Source organism: Copidosoma floridanum, unplaced genomic scaffold, assembly GCF_036245765.1.
Source record: "Copidosoma floridanum isolate Cflo_tuat_1 unplaced genomic scaffold, Cflo_Japanese_pri ptg000030l, whole genome shotgun sequence".
In the NCBI taxonomy this organism is placed as follows: domain Eukaryota; kingdom Metazoa; phylum Arthropoda; class Insecta; order Hymenoptera; family Encyrtidae; genus Copidosoma; species Copidosoma floridanum.
Window position 1 is genome coordinate 32,376,876 of NW_028321907.1, and position 23,426 is coordinate 32,400,301.

General features: G+C 31.8%; 1 protein-coding gene across 1 annotated transcript in view; it reads right to left on the reverse strand.

The window, feature by feature from the left end:
- Positions 1 to 23,426, reverse strand: part of shot (dystonin-like protein short stop) — a 1,026,404-nt gene that overhangs the window by 243,198 nt on the left and 759,780 nt on the right. Inside the window, exon 21 of the mRNA XM_089596194.1 lies at positions 8,826 to 10,956. Within this exon, the coding sequence (XP_089452320.1) occupies positions 8,826 to 10,956 (2,131 nt within the window). The remainder of the gene's footprint in view (positions 1 to 8,825; positions 10,957 to 23,426) is intronic.

The window sequence follows — 23,426 nt, forward strand, 5'->3', positions numbered from 1 at the left end:
TGCGTGGGAAGCATGATTGAAATAATAAGAAAAATATAGAATAATATATTCCATAGGGGATCAGAAGTAGTTATTTTGTGAATAACCTAATAACGCCGACATAAAGAGTGTATTCGCTACTAAGCTCTTACAATAGATAAAAAATACTTTGATCTGTGTCAATTGATTGAAAAGCGATAATGAATAACAATAAAATAAAATTCTTACCATTCTCAAATCAATAATGAATATGACTATATAAAGTATTTTTTTTACCTGTAGGGTCGGAACAGCAACCAATCGTTTGCAATTTTATTTCCAGTGACGAAAGTGTATGCGAATCCTTAATAGCACACAAGTTTTTCAAACATTTTAAAAATGTTTATAAGTCTTTAAAACGTTTGTAAGTCTTTAGAACGTTTTAAAAAACGTCTCAAAAACTTTTTTAGAAGCTCCGTACTATGAGGGAATGCCAAATAGCGAAATACGCTATATTTATTTTATAATAAATAATTAAAAATACTCTGCGTATAACCTGGTATAACCCAGCTCAATGCAAGGGTCAGTATAGGTGCGTGCACACATTGTCAGTCTAGTTTCAGTTCAGTCTTTCAGTTCTTTTTCATAACCCATCAGTCCTCCACCTTCCGTCGATAAGTTTGATTTCGTGTGATTCCGTATAGTTCTCCAATTTTAATAAAGGCACAATATAGGTCAGTTAACTTAGGGTATATGAGGCTTATTATTTCACCAGGAGCGCATGTCATCACGGGGGGGGGGGGCAAGCGTGTATTCTGTTTTTTTATATACATTTAATGCGCGCACAGCAGGAAAATACAGATATACAAAATGTACGCTTACCCCCTATATATTGGCGAGCGCTCGTGTCGGAAGAATCAGTCCTATTCGCCATCGCCACCAGCACTAAATTGTATGCAACCTAGCAACGCTGTATGATTAGAGGACGTTGGTGTAGTTTTGTGGCCAGTGTTCCGCAAACAACGCCAGCAGTAAGCAGACGACGTAATATGAAAAAAAGGCCTTTTTTTTGGTCAACAGGTGGTCAACAGTCAACAAACATATGACTTTTACTGCTGGCGGAGTTAGCGGAACACTAGCCAGTAATACAGTGGGTCGAGGGACAGTGCGGTGGATAGGGTCACGTGGTGCTAATTTGCTCCACTATTAATAGCACCACCCACCACATGTAATTCTATTACTTCTATACCTATATCCATGGTACAAGAAGATAAAATACCATTAAAATCATATTGGAGTGTTGGATCTCATCAAACAGGCTAGACATCTGACTGGATAGGACGTAATACGGGCTCCATATTGACTCCACAACCTCTTTGTAGCATACAGTTTTCACATTTTCTATCAAGACCAGATAGTGGCACTACTATGTGTATATATAAATATAATGGCACCAGCATTTGCTCGTAGACTGCGTTTCCAACTACATTCCCAACCATCTTACCCACAATTTAATACTTCAATATGTTAAAAAACATGAGAAATTAAAATGCATGTGTTTATTAATTTAAAACACGAACCTTTGACACTCACATTTCGTTTTAACGTATCTTAGATGAGGATTTAAATTTCTTTAAAGTACATACATTTTTTAAATTATAATATTTTTAGTATTACAAGTAAAAAAATAGGTTGAAAATAACGATAATTAATACATAAAAACGTTTGTTTATTATTTACAATCACATATTTCTAGTGTTATTAATACAAACATTGAATTAAATAGTCATAGTAAAGAATATATAAATCATTAATTAGTTGAATTATTAAAATAGACAAAGATACAATAACATCGATTACACATTCTTCTTCAGAAAGGTAACAATGCTATGAACTACATATGTGCAAAGTTATTTATTAAGTTGTAAAAAAAATAAATTCAAACTGTATTAGTTACTAAATTTGAAAGACTAAATTTCAATTGACAAGGATTTTATTATAAGAGGTACGCGGTGTAGTCAAAAAAATAAATTAAAAACCCTTCCAAGCTTTTGCGAAGTTAACCTACAAGAACTTAGTTTAGTGCTTCTTTTCGATCTTGCTGTTTATATTTCATAACTAATTTATGTTGCTAACAAACACGAGAAGCCAAACAATTAAAACTAATACATGTATTCTCATATATTATACATAAAATTTTTTTTTTTTATTCCTCTCTTATTTTAGTTTAATGAAATTCTGATCAAGCCCTTCACACAGTCTCCTATCTTATTTTTAGAGCTTCTCACACATCCCACTGCAGCCTACCTTCACAATTTATACATATCTACTAATATAATACATTGCTGTAAGATAAAAAACAATTTTTTTTTTTGATCTGTGAAATTCAAAGAGAATGACATTATGATAGAGATAAAAGGATAGAGTGCGCTAATTATACTCATGTCCGTAAGAGGGAGCGATACGGTAAAAGAAAGAGATGGTCGCCGAGTGTCCTCTCCATCTCTTTTTAGCTGAGCGGCAGTTACTGACATAGGTTATTGCCTCTTCAGCATCAGCCAATCACAGCGCTCGGGTAGAAAGAGACAGAGAGGACACTTGGCAACCATCTCTTTCTTTTACCGTATCGCTGTAATCAGCATCTAGCGCACTCTATCCTTATATCTCTATGGACATTATACTCATAAATTAGAATTGGTAATTTAAAATTTAGTTCGTAAGTTTTCTGTCAAAATAAGTTTGTTTACCATTTAATTCGTATCAATTTTTTTTAGCATTTATAGCACACATTAAGTAAAGAAAATATTTTGGACACGGCAAATTTACGGTAGATAATAATAAATTTTATATTTTTTGTGTAATTCTAAATGTTTCTAGTCACTAATCGTAAATTTCAATGAAACTACACGACTCAAGTTGTATCAAAAATATAATTATCCATTGAATTCTCAAAGGTTCACTGCTTGCTTCTAGAGTTATACTTTAAGAAACAATTTTCATAAGACAACGTGTTCAGTACTTAACATTTTAGTATAGAGTTTTTACAAATCTTTTCAATGACCACAGCATTAAAAATTTTTAAATTGTTTAAAGGAAAAGTCTATTTTGTTTACATAAATTTTATAACCACTTTTTTTAAATGTCCTTTTTCGACTCCAAGTATGAGCCTACCTTAAATTAAAAAAGGTATGATGTTCAAGTTTATAATCCACTTTATTTATTGCATAGTATTTTAAGATATGGTTTCATATCACATTTAAAAACTTTTAAATTTTTTTTGGAGATTATTGATTATAAACGTATATGTATCTATTTTATTAAGAATGTTAAAGAATTTTAAAAAACAGTCATTAAACAGAATAATGTGATAACAATTTTTTTTCATTTATTAGAAACAGTATTGGGACAGAAATATAAAAAAAGCATTAAAAAAAAACAGTGAAACAATGTATTAATTATATGTGGTAATATAAATTCAGGAAAGAAGCACAATAGTGTCAATATGTTTTAACATAAAAAAAGGGGGTGGGTCAAGTGCTCGCCACTTAGCCAGGGTGGATTAGTCTCATTCTTTTCAAATCGAAGTAACAGAAATTATGTTTCACATATTTGTACAAGTAATGTACTAAGAAAAAAGTGTTTTTTTTTTTTTTTAATATTTACGGCTTCAGAATAAGTGACATGTATGCTTTCTATGTTTGACATCCCTTCTCTAGAAACCTCATTTAATAAATAATGAAGAGCTGTTTAAACCTTAGACTATTGGTAAAATAAGAAGACAATAGTTTTTTATTTCGTATTTTGATTTCTCGGACTCTTTTCAGCGTTTGCCATATCAGAGACCTTTTTTGCTTTCAACTTTTTTACCCTAACCGTACGGTGAGCGAGTCTTTCGTGCGGGCCTCTTGCTTCCCTCAGACGACTGGGTCATCCATCCTACTGGATACTATTTATAGGGTGCAGCAATTGTTTTAAGCACATCCCAGCTATCATCAAGTTTAATAGAAAGATATTTTCTAATAAAGCATCTAACTCGCTGTACAGACCTCTTTATAACCAACAGTGACTTTACCCGATGAGCTGGCCAGGTGTTGACTTTCCTTCAAAAAGGAAACTCCTAGAGTTCTAGACACCATCGGAAAAGTCGACTATTAGTTACAAAAATCGGATGAGTGATTTTTCGCTATCCAGAATACTCATCCCATCGAATAAGTCCGAGAAAAATATCTCGATAATTTTCGACAGGATTCGAACCCACAACCCTTCGAGTACCTTCAACTAGGAGGCTAGCATGCTAATCACTAAGCCATCGAAGCTCTTGTAGTTTCTTATTTGTTTGAATGAGATGAATTCAGAAAGTATGTAATAAAAATAATACATTACTATCCTAGTAAAAGGACAATGATTTGTCTTAAGAAGTTATTTGATAAAGTTCTGGCAGTAAAAATGTTATCTTACAATTGTACTACTCAGAATAATCATTTTGTAATTTACCACACATATTCAATAAGAATCTATTTAATACTGCTTACACGTGTCTTTTTTTTCTACACTTTTATTCGACATTAAAACATTTTAATGGAAAGTACTTTTGATAACAAACTGCAGGAGCTCAAATTTTTAAACGGTAGTAAAAAAAAAAAAAAATAAATAAATAAATCGCAACTACCTATTATTATTTACTATTAGTACTATATTAATTTCCGAAAGATACTATATAATTGAGTTATCTGAATAAATCGCTTAACAAGTTCTTGACTTATACCTCCTTAACCTATTTCAATAGCCCCCTCAAACAAATCTGCGTAAAGGGTAAACAACTTTCTTTTCATGTTACTTGAGGCATCCAAAACATATGCAAAGTTTCTACTACCCCTTATTAATCTGATTACTACTTACTGAGCCTTATTACACTTCTATGCCTCCTCTATTACGATTCTCATAATAAAACTGTTAATATTTTTACACCGTTGATCTACTTTTCCATGACACCAAGGAAAAAAATAGATTGACTATTTTTGTAAGTATTAAATTTTTCGTATCATTATTACTACTATTTAGAAAGATCTTTACACTTACACCGAATGAAACATTTAAATACATATAAAATAAAATATTTCTTTTAACAAAATGTTTTAATTATTATATATAAATACTATCTTGCACTTGTACATGAAACAAATTCAACTAAATAATATTAACTTTAATTGGGTACTTTATACAAATTTGTATTAAATACATATATGCACTGCTATGTCATAAGTATATGACAGAGTAAACGCATTTTGTAAGAAGTACTAGTGAAAAGTTCATATTACTTAGTATAAATTTGGAGTAAAACTTCTTTAGGCACGCCATATGTGGGAAGTTAACCGTAAAACTAGCGAGTAAGCAAGCAAACGTTGGCGTGTAGATATCTACATATAAATATTATCTAAATGCCAGCCAGTGCTAACCGCCGCGCAGAGGTCTATCTCTCTTTCTTTCCCTCTTGTGTACACTCAATGGTGCGCTGCAATTACTCGATATATATATGTATAATAAAGCCTCTGTCTATAGTGTACTCAATGCGTACTCTATACCTATAAATAACTACTCTATCACTACAGTATACTCTATACCTACGATTTTCCATATGTAGTAGTATATACGGTTGCATAGTGGGGATCATAACATGGCTGTCATACAGGCTAAACTGGGCTTTTGTTACAGCTAAGATTCTATCAGGTAAATTATGTCTGACACGAAACGTCGCTTGATCTCTTCAAAGTAAAAAAAAAAAAAAAAAAAACATAGTAAAAATTATTTTCTTTTCCTATTTATAGTTGCATATATACGTATGTGCGTTAATAAACGTATATACAGTATTAAATATTAATACGACAAGTTAGTCTTTAAGAACAAAAAAACGCTGTAACTCAAAAAAGAAGCAAAATTGGCTTCAAATAACCATTTACGGGTTCTCTAAAGTTCTAGAAACTACATGATTGAGGAACACAGATATAGAGGAGGTGTTAGAAAATACATAAACATAATCTAAATTATTTCTTTTTTCGACACCATCTTGAAAGAACAAGTAATAGATAATTTTTTTTTAGTGCCATGTTGGAAAAATTGATTTGCACATTTACAAAATCTTCGAAAAATTTTTGTCACAACATAAACTCTCAAAATTGGAAAAACAGTCATATTTCGAAAAAAAAGCTTTAGAGACCCAAGGTTATGATTTTAATGGGTTCTCTAAAAGGAAATTACATGACCGACGGTCACAAATACAGAGCGACTAGACTATTCACTAACATAACCTTAATTTTCACGTTTTTCGACTTCATCTCAAAAAAACCAAGTAAAAAAATTTTTTTTCGTCGGTATAGCATATTTGAAAAACAACAGAAACGTTGAAAAAATCTTTGATAAATTTTTGTTCCAATGTAACCTCTTAAAAGTAGAAAAACAGTCATATCTCGAAAAGGAAGCCAGAAAGGCCATAATAATTTTAAGTATAGAAAATAATTATTAATGTGCAAAAATGTATGTTACACAGATTCATACAAACAATTGGAAAAATTTTCAAAAAAATAACTAATATCTAAAAAGCAAGCCTATATTCTACATATCTAACGTATAAATTTATTTTTTTTTTTTCTCTATGATGTGTAATAAGAATCATTGTCACCTGACTAAAACCTATATTCTTATAAATAATTTTTAGATTAGTAGGAATTATTGAGCCAGGGACAAAATTTAATATTAAATTATAAATAATTATAGAAAACAAATTAAATAAAAAAACTATAACTTTACAACGGAAAATAGCTTCGTCTATTGATTTCTTTAATTTTATTTAGATTAAGTGAATTGTTTTACTTGTACGACAGTCAACTTCAAAATAAAACTTTCACTTGTCTAACACAAAAATTTCAACAAAAATTGATTGTACATGTATAATATCATGTAAAATGCACGAATAGTGCATTAGACAATTATATAGCGAGCGAAAGTAAAGTAAGTCTCAGATGTCACGAATATAGTCGCCCAAGGAATAGCCATGCATTACATGACAAACAATTAGTACATGTATTAAAACGTATATGATAGAAAATATGAAAGTACTAAGAATACGCTAATCACATATTAGATAAGTAGTATATTAAATTATTTGCATTCTATGCGCGCAGGTGCTCAAATACGTAGTAATATTCAAATTTTCAATACTGCAATATTGGATTCGTAAAGATCCATTAAAATTAGGTGTACTATAATTTTCTCAGTTTTTGTTATACTAAGTTTAATAACATACGAGTTGAAAGTTTCACTTTTGCCACAGGTCTCTAGGCCCAAATCTTAGTTTTTTTTTATAGTATTTAATGCAACATTAATAGGAGGGTCAAATATTTATCTTAAGTAAAACTATTTTTCTACACTGTGTGAAATTCTTTGAAACACTCTTTTATAGTTTATGCTAAATTTCATGCTATCTAATAAAAACAGGATAACTGATGTAGGAAAACTTATCATGCAAGAAACTTTTTATTTTCAATTAAATCAATTTATTAAATAACAATTTTATATGTTCATCATTATTTGATAAGTCTCTGAAAAAAAATTAGTATTAACTGAAGATTAATAATACATTGATGGTATTATCGCTTATTATGAAAAAACTATCCGATGTAAAGTATACCGTAGTATTAATACTAATTTTTTTTAATACTTTACTTATGAACACAATTTTTTTACCCTCTACATAAATCTGTACATATTTTTTTTAATTATTATACTTAAAAATATGTAAGTTGATACAAAAAAAGTGCATTACCTAAGACCCAATACATTGATAAACAACAATGGTTCGTAATTTTTACATAAAAAAACGTACGTAAATTTTGCACAGCGTCAAAAAAATGTAACGTTTGTAGTAATAATCTATGCTTAAAAACAAAGTTCTTATGAGTAATTGTGTATACCTGACTATAACAGGTGCCACTATAAGGGATTGTACGAGCGCACATGAAGGTAAGTTTGCAATGCTACAGTAACGAAAACTCTTTTATATAGACAGCAAGGCGTGGCTGATTAGATGTGTAATATTAGATATTTGCAAAGGGTAGCAAATCAATATCAATACAACCATTATTTTTACAACAAAATAAAAACAAGAGAGAAAAAAATTGACAATTTATTTCTTTATTATTTTAATGTTTAATAAAATTTCAAAATTATTGAATAAAAATGAAGTACTGAACTTAAAAAAAAAATGCATTGAACCACAGTTTAAGAGTAATTTTTGTCAAGACACTATTCATCAAAAGGCAAAAAAACGGTATGCAGTTTATGATACAAAATGTTAATAAAAACTGCCAGTATAGTTACGTCAGTCTTACTAGTAGAGTACGAAAATAAGAATTGATAAACATAAACATAAAGAATTGATAAACATTTTATCAACAAATGTAAAAATTTTACACACAGCGATTGCTAAAATTATGAATTTATAAGGGAAAATAAGTCCACTTTGTTTTAAAATTACTTATAAACAGGTCACTGTTCAATTTTTCTAAGAATAACATCAAAATCCAAGATGAAGAAAAATAAATAATACAAACGCTCAACTCCAAATATAGCCCATTTTATCAAATGTATCATATTAAGTATAAAAATTCATACGCAAAATATGACTTATATTTTTAAGATCAAGTACCAAGCTTGAATACCAGTTCAGTTGTTAAAATCACTACCTAAACATTTGTTCAGACAAAGTTTACAAAAAATTATCGAGGTTTTAACTCAGTGATAAAAAATCCTAATTTTATGATGCATTTGAAAATACTTGCATGTATACTTAGTTAAAATGTTATAGGACTCACCTGAATAGCTCGCATATGCTCCTCAAGTCGCTGATTACGCTGATGAGCCCATATTGTCACTTCTTCCCAACGTGACTGGATAATACTTATCCACTGATTGATAGCAGTAGTTCCATCAGGGTGTGCTTTAGCTAAAATTTTGGTGGCAAACTCAAGAATTAAATTTTTGTCAGTTTCTTTCAGTTCTAGTTCTTTTTGGAAACTATAATGTTCTGAAAGTTGATTTCGACTTCCATGTTCATCTTCAGGCAATTGATTAGCAAAACGTAACCTTATCTCAGCATCATTCAGCCATTCAAGAAGTATATGAACTTCTGTACTTAGACGTTCAGCATCAGCCAATGCTTTTTCCAGTTCTGCTGTTTTTTCAGTAGAAAGCCGAGCTACACTTTTCCAAAGAGCTTGAAGATGAGAAAGTCGTTGGTTAATTGCACAAGCATCTTCTTGGCAGGCTTTGCCTTCAATTTCACGACCTATACTTATAACTGATTCCAACTGCAGAGCTCGTGACTCACGGTCACGTTCAAATTCATGATGCTTTTCAAATAGATTTGTTACTGTATCAAAATCCCCATAAAGTGGACCTACAACTAATAATTGTTGTTCAGATTTTTCTAGCCAGTCTAGTAAGACCTGAACTGCTTCTTTGAACTGCCCTGAATACAGTAAAGCTTCTTCAAGTTTACGCTGGCGGTCAACACTTTTGACACATACACTTGTCCATCGAGCCTTAAGCTCGCTTAAAAGCTCACGAAGTACAGGTTCATCTGCTTTAGGAGATCGTTCCTTAAGGGCACGGCCAACTTTTGTAGTTGTATCATAAAATAGCTGCTTAGCTGTAATTTCTCGTTGAATGTCTCGATGGCACTGTAACCAAGTTCTAATTATATCAGGTTCATTAGCTCTTAATCCTTCAGCCAAGGCCTTGTCAAGGGTAGCTTCGGTCTCCTTTAGCCAGATAATCAGGGTAGACCAAGATTCATTGAATTCCCGTGCCTCTTTGAAACCATGGTCAAGGGCACGTGTTCGCTCAGCTGATTTAGAAACAACGCGCTCCCATCGATGCTGTACGCTGACAAGTAAGTTTTTTATAAGAATGACATCTTGTTTCTGGCTAAAGTATTTAAGATGAGTACCCTTCTTATCGAGATTTAACATGCTTTCGCGATGAAGGCTGATATCTTTTTGAAATGACTTATGCTCATCAACCTGAGCAAGAATAGTTTTCATTACTCTTGAAACTGGCTTCAAGGACGCCAGTAAATTTTCAGCTTTACTTAACCAGGTAACAAAAGACTGAAGAGCTTCATGAAATTCACTAGCTTCCTTAAGCGCAATTTCAAGCTTGATTTTTTTATCACCTGCGCGAGCAATGACACTATCCCAGCGTTGTTTAAGAGTACGTAAAGTCTGGCTCAGAGTAGCTCCTGCTGAGTTTGATCCTAAAGAACGACGCTGATACTCCTGGCCTTGCTGTAAAGTGGCCTCAACTTTGGCACGGTTTTGTTCAAGGTCATTGTATGATTCCATAAAGCGTTCTAATTGTTCTGCGGCCGTTTCTGGAAGACCACCAACAGGTTTTGAAGTGACAATCACCTGATCGACCTCAGCTAACCAAGATAGCAAATCCTGTGTTTCTGCGCCAAAATTTTGGGCTTCCTGTAGTGCATCCTCCAGTTCACGCTGTTTATCACTAGCTAGCTGTAGAAGCTCACTCCAGCGACAGTTTAACGTACCAAGTTTGTCAGCAGTACTGGAAGCTTCTACACTTCCACGATTTTCCTCAATGAGTTGTCGACCAGCATCATTTAATGTATCTGCAGAGGTTTGATGGGCCTGGATATCGTTAACAATAACTTTTAATTTTGCAAGTTCTAATTCGATAATTTGTGCTTCACCAATGACAGCCTTTAATGACTCAAGGCTATCTTTACTTTTGTTAATCCAAATTAAAAGTTCATTTAGAGCATGCTGAAACTGTCCTAGCCGTAAAAGAGCTTTCTCTAAAATTCGTTGCTGCTCAACAAGACCACGCAGTAAAGCTTCCCAACGTCGATTTACATGAGTTAAAGGTTCTTTTATTGCCTGTGCTTGCTCTAAAGAAGTCCTTTCAGTCAACTCACTAGCTTGCCTACATAAAAATAAAAATAATACACAAATTATTAGTGATGTTAAGCTGTCTACATACATAAATGTACAAGTCATTTGTTATAATACTTGTATTAGAATATATTTAATCAATGCATATTACTATTAGTATTTTATCTCATTACGTAAGACAATTTCAGTTACCATTATATAGTACCATAAGTAATAAAAAAATAAAATTATGCATAATTTAATGTGACATTCAAGTCATGTGATGACACACCAAGTCGAGTAATACAGCATAGTAGTCCCATGATACGAGACACTATGAATTTTTTATTAAGTTAGGATATACATTTTAATAATTTAAAAAAATGTTAGAATGCAACTTAATAGAATAATGATTTTATAAAATTACATCATATCAACTAACAATACGTAAGATTGCAATAAAATAAACGAGTATCAGAACTTTCACAAAAAAATAACGTTGATATAAGGAACGTCATCATTAGTGTATGGAAACTATGGCAGAGGTTTTTTACATGTCAACGTTGATTTTTTTGAACAACAAGTTGGCCGTCACATTAACCTCATACACTTACAGTATTTGTAGAGGTTATGTGTATGTATTTTCTTAAATTATATAGTTGCGTATGAAGTACTCTACAAGACCCCCTACAGACCTCCACAGCACCCTACTGACCCTGTACGATTTTTCTTAATCACTATTACTTCTACGGCGGTTTTGTAAAGATTTACTCACACCCTCATACAAATATATGTATTCAAATTATTTTGGTGTAGAATTTGTTTTATTATTAAACAACATTGATACATATCTGCCCCACCGCAATACAATTAGAATTTATTACATTAAATTAATTTACGAATTCTTTAAATATATTAGGGCATACATTTATGTATATATGATTAAATTACTTGCTTGTTACCGTTATGAAAATTACATGACGAAAGTATGCGAAAATCGTTTAAGTGATAACAAGAAAAAAACTATTTTTAAATAAGTTTGTTCGTTTAAAACTAATTTTTTTCTTGCTTGTTCAGTTTGTATGATTAGTTAATAAGATACTCAACCACTTTCCATTGACCTTAAATATGTTTGAATATTAACTTTTAAATACTTAATTTTTTTTTTTTTTTCCCCACTGGCACACGACAAATAGATGAATTTTATTCATACAATACTAACATAAATCCGAACGACGAACAGTTATGCAATAATGTTAATCATGGAAGTATCACCCTAATAAAAAATTATGAAATAACTTTCAGAGCAAATCCAATAATTTAATTAATATTTATTGTTTTGATAGATGTACAAATGCTTATAAAAAAATTTTGTAACAGTTTATACTCCAAGAAGAGTATGATAAAACTAAAATAGTCTTGTCTTCTAAAGGTCACAAAATTGAAATCATGCATATAAAGCTTGATAGAAGGTTTATAATGTTCTCAATCCCTGAGAAGTAGAGATTTCTTTAAGAAAAAGAGAATTTTCCATACAAGGCACATCACTAAATATGAGAGAATGTCTAACGGCAGTTCATTATTAAACTTTACATTATTATATTTACAAACCAGTGAAATCAAAACATGCTCGTTATACTATCACGAAAAAAACATTAGGATCTGAAACTGGATTACCCGAAAAAGCACAAAATGACACATAATTGTAAGGGTAGATGGGATAAGGGTGGGGCTCTATTAGTATGCATATACACATATACTAGTGGGATGCTGCCCCCTAGCACGCTTCGCATGCCAACTCTTTATAAATGAATAATAATCATTCACACAGGATTCAAGGTAGAAAGCATAAGGTTTAAAATGAAAAGAAATTTTTTTTTCTTTTGGAAAACACAACTTTACACTATAACTTATAAAAATTGTTTAAGTTATGATAATAATTACATAAGAAAATAAATTAAATACCTTTTACATAAGTTAAGTATGGTTATTATAAAAAAATCAGCTTTAGTTGGTCTGTGTTAAAGGATTTAGAACGGTTCATAATAAAACTAAATAAAAGCTACTACTTATTTGTTTTAGTAAAAAAAAAGAAAAATCTAGCGTTGTACCTAGGATATTTCCACAATAAATATTATTATTTGTCAGTTTTATTTTTTAATTATCATCTTTTAAATTCACTTAAATATTTTTGTATTATAATAGGTACACATCAACATTTGACCTGCGGTTCTAAATAGTTTAAACTATATTATGAAAGAAGTAAGAAATTAATGTACCTAACATTACTATAATTGTATATAAAACACAGAACCACAAAAAAAAATAACGCACAACGACGCCATATTATGTACTATGTGTTTTTTGGATCGCTGAACATGAATTCAATGTCGAAATTGCTCCATCACGTCACATTTTCTTTCTAATCTAAAACATAAGTATAAGTTAATAGATGTGAAATACACTATTTTGCAAACGTATATAATGTCGATCTCAGAAATAAACGTCACCGTGTAAGATTTCCTATAATTTTGTACGTTCTCGTCTCAATATTATATGGTTTTATAAGTTTACATTCCTCACCTTAAAAAAACAACAAAAACAGCCATTTATCAGTCTAACGAAAATTTAACCAACCCATAACCTTTCTCATAAAGGATTGGTCAAAATGATTTATTTTTCGTTTTTAAACTACATTTTGTTAAATATCTAACCTGAAAAATACACAATTTTATAGTTTTGCAGTCAATTTTTTTGTTTGATCTATTCATAATTGTCATATTATATGTTTATCTGATCGCTTATTCAGATTTCTAAGTAAAACGATTTTATTCGCTCTAAGACCTATATCTATGCTCAACCTTTAAAAGAATTTAACAGTTTGCGGGCTGGTATTTAAATGAAATTGCAAATGTGATAAATTTTAGAAGAAGGAAAATGTTTTTTCAATACTTACAAATACAATATTAAATAGATAGTTTTTGTGATTTTTTTTATGGTGGTGAAAATTGGTATGGATGGTGGCGAAGGTTTTAATAGCAGAGGCGATAGAAGGATCATTGGGAGCAAGAAGCCTTTCGAAGCTGTTTGGCAAGGATTCAGGCTTGTAACAGGGTGTGAAAACCCCTTAAACCAGCTCTTGGTACTTGTCATGCTTTCTTCAATTAAGACTTGTTCCTCTTCCTTTCTCAAAATCTCCCTTGCCTGAGCGATCGGATCTGTGGCTGAAACTTTTCCTGCATAGAGCTCTTTGAGCCGCTGAATAAGAGTTTTTTCAGAATTTTGCCGTCTTTGGATACGCTCAGCCTATTTCTATCCGATCTAATAAGAGATCAATAGTAGGTCAATTGCCTTAAAGCTGCCGTCAGGTTTCAAATACTATAGATAAAATACATACTTTTCCCTACTTTATGCTTGAATCGTAAGTCGTTCAAGTAATTTGATCGCAATGTCGTTATCAAGTTCAATACACTCATCATCCACCTTGTAATATTTTGATGATCTATGATCAACGTTTGGAACGGCATTTCTCAAGCATGTAACCACGTGTAATTCTTTGATTAGTGCTTCTACGCATTGATTAGCGCGTCTAATCTTTCGGTTGAGCTATTGTCTCTTACACCATGTCAAGCACTAAGTTCCCGTTTGTATCATACAGTTGCAGTTTGTTTATGTGAAAGACTCCCCGTATTCTATTTCTATTAATAGACAAGCAAAATGTGGTGTTATTTATAATCTTGGAAATGGAATACGTAACATTCCTTTATGCAGTCTTGGGTGAAAGGTACTCAGTTAGCTCAGCTTTTGTATTCATCGTTTACCAAAACCCGGAAGAATCGGCCTAATTTCCTATTCACCCTTTCTACGGTATTGCTTTGCAGGTGTCTGATCACGGAAAAACAAATTTTCATATTTGCATTTAATAACATTTTATTGTTAAACACTTTTTTAAACATAGTCTATAGTCAAACGTCTCCACATAAAACTCTTTCTTTACTATTTTTATTCCTTTGACAGAGAAAGGCTCCAAGTGTGGTGTTACTAGCTATATATAAAATGAGCATTTTACTAAGGTCAAGGTGGTTTAAAAATAAATCATGGTAAAATAAATTTTTTATACAGTTGAATGCTTGTGAATGTTTTTTCCCCATTTTCAACGTTGATTAATTCTGACAGGGGCTCTATTTCTACCATACTTTATGCGAGAATTTTGGACAAAATGTAACCAAACCTTGAAAACCCTTAACTTCTTTTACACATCTTGGTATGGAAGAATGTTTAATTTTTTACTCTTTGTAGATCAGGTTTAATGACTTTTGAAAATAAGATATGCCCCAGGAATTTAATTTCATCACGGCAGAACTCAACTTTCTTAAAATCGATGATTACATTTTCTGCCGCAATTTTCTCAAAAAGTATAAGTAAGAGGCACATAGGTAGTCATCTACAGAATAAATAATAAAATCTCGAATTTTATCCGAAAGAAAATCTGATGCTCTTAGTAATGCAGCGCCACTGAATTTGAATTCGAATGGTACGACCTTAAACTGATATGTCCGTTTTTATGTAGAAAAGCGGTATACTTTTGTGACTCGTAGTCAAAGAGTATCTGACAATGACTTGCCATTAACTTGATACTTGACATTATTCCGATTTTCTTAAATTTTTTAAGTATTTTGTCCATGTTTTTCACCCCGCCATGGTAACTCCAAATTCTTTAATTTACTTTTTAAGCGTCTAGACATATTCTGTCTAGAACCATCAGCTTTTTTATACCACTGTGATTGAATTAACATACAGGCTGTTTAAACTTTCATTAATATCGAACTTTTACATTCGTTTAATTTCGAGATTAGCCTTTTCTTTTAATTTTGTAATCTTGTGGTAATTGGATATAGGTACAGGGTATAAGGTTCCTTGTTAGTGACGTGAATAGTATGTGTGTACAATTTAAAACGATCTAGTTTCTTTCGGAAAATATGTCTGTAGTCCTGAATCATTTGGTTAAGTTGTTGTCTCTAATTTTTGGCAACATTATTTAGTCTTAGTATTTTATCAGAGATCTCTGTATCAGAAATACTAGTATCCATCTCTAAAGCGTAATCACAAAAAATTTTTTTTTTGACTCTAGTCGACTTTCAAGTTTCTCACCGGATTTAACAGTTTTTAATTTTTTACAACTGTAGAATTCAAGTATTTAGTGATTTTATTAAAATACAAGGAAAATTTGTTTAAAAAAAGGATAAATGCTTACTTCGGAATAGTTTAAAAAATCTACTTCCAAATACATTCTCGTACGAGTTTTGGTATGATAAAAAAATCGGTCTCTACTTTTGAGTTCCTGATTTTTACATTACATCTAAGTTGTTGTTACATCTTCAAAGATTTCTCACTCATAAATTCACATGCTTGGAAACCCACGACTGGTAGAGCTGAAAATTTTTTTCATCTAAGCTAATTTTTTCATGTGCTTCTTTTAAAACGCATGCTAATTTACTCCCTGAATCTATTAAGGCCTTGATATTTAAACAGTTACAATATTATTATTAACTGTAGGACATTTAAGTAATTTATTTTTATTAAAAATTTTTGTATCAAGTGGTTTTTTGAGCAGTATATATCGCAAATTTATAAGTACCATTTTTATTTTTGTATGAACTCTATGAAAAGGAATTAATTCGCTTTTTTTTCAATTTTGGGTGAATCCACTGGCGTGTAAACATTAATCTTGGTTTTGTAATTGCTAGTTTTAATCGAAATAAATTTAAAATGAGCTTTATTTTATTCTCAATAATGTGCGCAGGTTTATCTTGAAAGATTGTAGTTACTTGAAAAAGATCAAGTACGTCGTTACCTAATAGATACTTTTTGCTTATCGATTTGGATATCAAATATTAAATAATACTTTGTTCTTTCCGGGGTTTATTTTCCTTTATGTTAGGTTCTGTACTGGTAATATCTGTCTTGTCCCTCTGATTTGTCGTTGTATCTCGTAAAATTTTATCTGTATAATTTCGGGAAGGGACTAGGTTTCGTGATGCAACGTTTATTTATTTTCCGAGTTGTTACATTCTTCAAAAATATTAACTTAATTCACTTGCAGGCTAGTAAAATTATTTTGACTGAACGAATTATTTTGTAGCCACTCACATATCCTCGTTTTGACAAATTACCATTATTATTCTGGCCTGGATTACAGTAACGATTTGCATGAGTGGTTGTATTACTATTATTCGTATTGTGTCTGCAGTCACGCAAGTTTATATTTTACGGGGTCTGTACTGATGCACGGAAGTTATTATAATTACGAGTAGGTCTACGAATTACACATAAATTTATTTCAATGGTTATAGAGTTACTTAATGCTCTAACTATAATTATAGAGTCTAAATGCTTTCCAAGATCGTCAATTTTGTTAATTCCTCAAAGAACTACAGATCGTTTGATAACTTCATCAAAATGATTTGCAATATTTTTAACGGCTTCTGCCTCAGTTGGTGGTGCCGTTAGCATTTTTGCATTGTTCTTGAAATTTAAAACATATTTACTACGACTCACACTATTTATAGCTCCATTTGCAATCCATTCGAGTGCTCGTTGAACTTAAACTTTGATCGCAGCATTTCAATATTTTTTTAAAAACAAAGCTTCAAAATCATCAATGAAACGTATTTTTTTATTCAATGAGCTCAAATTAATCTAATTCCAATCCCTTTACCACTTGTGATAGAATTAGTTCAGTCGTGTCAACTTTAATTGAGCTATATTAATGTATGTTTTTAAAGCTTTAAAAAATTTTATAGACCTCGTGTTTGTGTTGGTCAATAACAGTACATACGGAGTCATCTTCGGGCTCTAAATTTACAATTGCTTGTGTTTCTGTGATGACAGTTTGGCTAATTTCTTTATAAGTTTGGGTTGTTTTCTCAAGAATTAGTGCTAACTAGTTTAGTTGTTAACTAGGATTTTCAATACCTCTGATTGTCGGATCAGTTTGATTTAACGTGGTATGTCTGCTGCACAAATGCGGTTTTTGGGTCTGCTCAAGGTTACTTCGAAATGACCACACACAAAATCTAAATTAATATGCAATATTTATTCAAGATATAAAAATATTACTATGTAAGTAAATTGCTTTTCCATTCATAATGAACAATAAAATAATTTTGTATCCTTGTATTTTAAATCATTTGGTTTCGAAATTTTAAATTTGAATTTTTGCGCCTTATGAAAATGAATTTTACTACGCTTAAATAGCTGGACTGTACAAGGTGAATACCACTCGAGTCAGACCCAATTAATGAGAACAATTTGAGTTATCTCTCCTAAATGCTACATATTTAGGTTCTGGCACTGTTCATGATGACTCTCCCAGATTTTTTTCAATCTATATAAGCGCATTCATTTATTGAAGAAGAACCCAACGACTGGGATATGCACAGATGTATTAATCACCCAATAGATCCTGTAAAAGTATTAAACTTACTACTAGTTGGACTTCAAAAATCATCACTTCGATCCAGGCTCGCCCGTAAAAATTGCTTGAGTGGTAGAATGCTTGGACATCGTATATCTCTATTGACTAGGTAACGCCAAATGATAGGTCCTCCTTTCCGGGATTATTTATCTGGCAGGCCCTGGCCAGTATTGTAATAAGTTTATCGAAATTGTGAGAAAGAAAAAAATTAAGCTTGATATAGGATGATTACTACGAATATGAGTGAAACAAATAATGCAACGTTAGACTGATTTTCAAGTGGATTATCAACAATTTCATGATTAAGAAATTGTTTCTGAGATTTTAGCTAATGATAATGATGTAACAATGAAAAAACTTAGTTTCGTAAAAATTCAATCATTATTTTCTTGTATGTTCCTGAAAATAAAACATTGTATACCATTAAAAAGTGTTTAGTAAAACAGCAATAAGCTGTGTATACGATTGTTCCCCATCATCTGCTAAAATCGTTTATCCTTATTTTCGATCCGACAGCGCTCTATACATATACTTACCATTATCCCTACTGTATAGTAGATATATGTTAATATACATATATATGTATATACTCTGACTAGGGCCTGATCATAGCCTGGGGTAACACTTATTACAGCGTATAATAAATTCTACTTTTCAGCCTGGCCTAGCCCTGGCATCAATGTAAGGCTCACCTGGCCAGGCGCTGGTCTTAGCCGTTGGATTAAATCTTTGCCAAACTTTTAGGTAAACGCACTTTAGCGTTTGCTTAGCGTACTTTGTAACAATTATTCACGCACGGCGTTTAAATTCGAATTTGGGTTTTTAAGGTCATGACGAATAAATATTAAAAAATTATAAAAAAAAAAAACATGAAATGAAATAAATTTATTTTTAAATATGTACCCTTTCAAAGTATCTCTTTTTTTTCAGACACATGCGTCAGCTTAAAATCGGTAGCGAGTGTAGGATGTTATTAACTGTACAAAAATAGGTTAAAATAAATAATGAGTAGGTAATTGATTTGATTCAATTCAACAGCCATTTAACGTCAGAGTATACATGTTATTTTAAGTCGCATAAAAAGTTGAAGGAGTTAAACTATGAATGAAACAAGGATTTAACAACTGATAATGCATTTTGTACTTTAACTATTACTCGTTTGTATGTTACTCTCACGCAAGATAGTTTGACGGTTAAGATAAGCTTGTTGGAAAAGAATCTGACTGCAGCCACGGTTGCGATTCTGGACTTGCTTCACCTAGAGTAGATAAAAATATTGATAAATGCAGAAAGGAAATACAAGCAAAAAGGAAATTATTGTTGGCTAAAGAGAATGGTACATTACGTCACTAGGGCACAAAGTACAAACATAAGTGCCCGAAGGGCGCACTTGTTGTAGGTTGGTGCCCAAGTCACGTATGATGTTTTTCTTACTGAGGGCGCAAAGTGCAATTTTGCGCCTGTGGGCACACTTTGCGCCCAGTAAATCACTTTGGGCCCTAGGGCAGAAAAATACTTTGGACCCGGAGGGCGCAAAAAACTTTTCTGCCCGTGGGCCCAAAGTGATTACAAGGGCGCAAAGTTTGAGCCGAGGGCGCAAAGCGGCAGTTGCACTTTGGGCCAATGGTAAGGAAAAAAGTTAAACGTAAAAAAAAAAAATAAACAGACATCGGACCCAAAATTTGTGACGTATTTGTGACAGGACCAACTTGTGTTGCTATTTCAAGCACTTAGCATTGCTCCAGCATGACAGTATCACTTTATTTCAAATAAAAATATAATATAGATGTTATTTGAATCAATTCAAGAAAAACAAATATCGTGATTTTGTTAAATGACACAAATCAAGTATAACTAGTTGTTATTATCATATCAAACAAGGTACCAGATGAAAATCAACGTTACGAAAAAATCATTAATCTTCTTACTAATTGTTTCTAATCTTATAACTTGGGCTCTCTTTACTTAAACACAATAGTTGGAGCTACAACAGAATGCAGTAAAATGGCATATGAATACTTAAAGTCATAATTTTTGTCAATTAATACATTATTATGGTTTTAATCTGGATTACTCTGCAGCTACGATAGATAATAATCTTTGGTTAAAAAATTTTGAGTTCAATAGTAAAATACTAGCATAAGTACAGCATCTATACACTAACGATTAATATCTAATTAATGCAGAGAATACTAAGACAGAGGTCGTTACTGTAGCGCCAGATGTCGAGTGTCAATGAGCAAGAACGAGGGAGTCAACAATTACAGCAGGTACCCTTCTAGAAGTATTGAAACATTTTTTTTGTTATTAGGCTTATTGGTGATGCATCCTCATCATGTTTTGTTTTATATATAACTAATAATATTTGTATATGCTTTATTATGTATGATACTAGATTTGCAAGTGCGATGACAGAAGTTGTTGAGAACATTGAAGAAGCAGTTTAAAAAGTACTCATCCCCTATACAATGGTTTTCTTTTTCTTCACCTTTTCGAAGGATGAAAGTAAATTTACTTTAATCCTATCCCCATATAAATTAAATAAGAATACAGATATAGGGACCTTTTTTCAGAGAGGCAATCAAAATGAAACTTATAATTACTATTGTCAATCATTGAACGATGAGATTTGTAGTGAATTATATAAACATTTTTAATTATTACAGTAGGAGGCGCATTATGTGCAAAAGAATTTAAATTTATGTACCATACCGTATTTTAGAGAGGACATTAGAATTTAATCTGATTAACGTGTATCGAAATAACGATTCGACACTTAATGTTAAACTCACTTACTTATGTATTCATTGAAAAAAAATTAAATAATTCTACTATTTTGCTTGCAGCTAGAACGTGTAATATCTGTGATATTTATTTTGCACAGAAAAAATCTATACAGAAAATTATTCTGTTTGGAAAATTTAGAATAAATAAGGAGCAAAAAAGTGTTTGTAAATCGAGACTTGTTGTGTCAGCTATACATACTAAAGTCAAAAATACCAGAAGAAGAAGATGCATAGCTGAATCGATGTATATCGTCTTCTGTTGGGTTTATTACTAAGTAGAGCGTATAACATTTGAGCAGGCTTGGTATTGGACAGGCGACTGAGGAATAGGAAGACTTAACTACCAAGTATGGAAAAAAAAAGAAATACTTTTTTTACATTTATTCAACAAAAAACACACTCTATTTAACAAACTTGTAAATATATCAAATATAAAGTAAAACACTCTTTAAATGAGCTGGCATTAGATCAAAAAAAGGTAACAAACTAAAATCTTGTTGATGCCTGGGAGGCATCAATTAGAGAAATTGAATGGAGAAAAAACGGAAGCCTTGTAACAGCAAAACTAACCTGCTTCTGTAAGTAATCTCCCAGATGGACTAACTGCACACACGCTGCTCACTTTTTTTTTAACTCTCTTACGAAGATCCTATTGGCTAATTGTTAATGCACTTGTGAGCTCACAATTGGTGTTGTTACAGAAGTATAATTGCATTTAACTTGTGTTAAAAATGGAAGTCATAATACATTTAAACAAAGATAAATTTCTTGTGCACAAATTGATACAAACAAAAGTGGGCAAAAAACCAAATTTTAAATATGACTAAAGTATCTACAATGTATTTAATTATTAAATCAATCTCCAAATGATCAATCTTAAACAAATTCCTAATTTTTTTCAAAGAAATAGACTGTATAATGCGTCTATTTTATTCCTATAGGGAAGTTATTTTTTTTAACCTACTTAGAACCAAAATAAATAAAGGCTGTTGTATCAAAAATGAGAGAACAGTAAACTTGAATAGTCTACATTGTCCAAAAAAGGTGTCAAAGAATGAGAATCAGAGCAAGCCTTTACTCGACATAAAAGAGTAGAATACTTAACAAAAGTCAAAACTGATTCCCCTACTACTCGTTGTAAATGGAATGTACAAGATTTAATGGCAGCTTACCATAAAACTCTAGAGTAAAGAGTGGAGGGGTGGATTAAAATGCTGATTGATATTTAATCTGATAATATTCTCAGTTAACTTTCAAGATCTATTAAGTTCATTTTATAAATCTACCTTTCAACTCTCTGGAGGCTCCAACGAAATTTGTTCCTCGATATCAGTAGCGGTCAGGAAAATATCCAAGCTAAGCTGTAAGTAGCAGAAACACAGCTATAATAGCACCTTTTAAGTAATTTTCTACAAATTCTGAATGAACCTACTTCATGATTTAATAAATAAAAATGGGGGCACAACCACTTCAAGTGCCTTTACCACAACTTTTGGATAGTCGAACTTTGAACGGACCTGCGTAATCTATTCCTGTCTTTCAAAAGGGGGGGGGGGTAGTTAGTGTAAATCTCTCTTTCAGTAAATCAGCTATTTGCTGATTTAAGGTTATAGTAGAGTATTATTTGCATTTCATATAATTCCTGATAAGCGAGTAAACTACTTCACGACTACTAAAAATCTAGAACTTTCACTGCAGCGTAATTAATGTAACTTGAGTTTATCCCTGTAAAGTATCAGAATGGGTTTGAGAAATTAACAAGTTAAGAAGTTTATTGGGTTCTAAGAGCAATGGGTGCATATTATTTTTGTCTAACAAGCGATTTCCGATTCTGCCTCTTAACAATTGATCGTAAGATATCTAAAGTTTGATCCATCCTACGAGATAGGTCTTGCCAGTTTAGTGGGTATTTAGTCAACATCGCTAAGAACATGGTAGGGAAAAATTAGCATTTTTAGGCTGACTTCACGTCCTACACAGGGGTTTGTACCCTCTTTTATCGTGCATCAAGGCATTCTGGACGATCTCGATTACATAATGAACAAAAAAATATAATAATAATACTAACAACTATCATAATTATTGTAGTTTTTGTAACACTTCGTCCCATAAAAACAACCTCCCCACCTGAGTAGAAGCCTGTTTTAACGGGACCAAAGTATTGCATGTAAGTATCCGTAAGGTAGTACGACAGGTGGGGGAGTATAACAAATCTTGTCAATCGAAACAGAGATCATGCGAAATCTTTAAGTCGTAGAA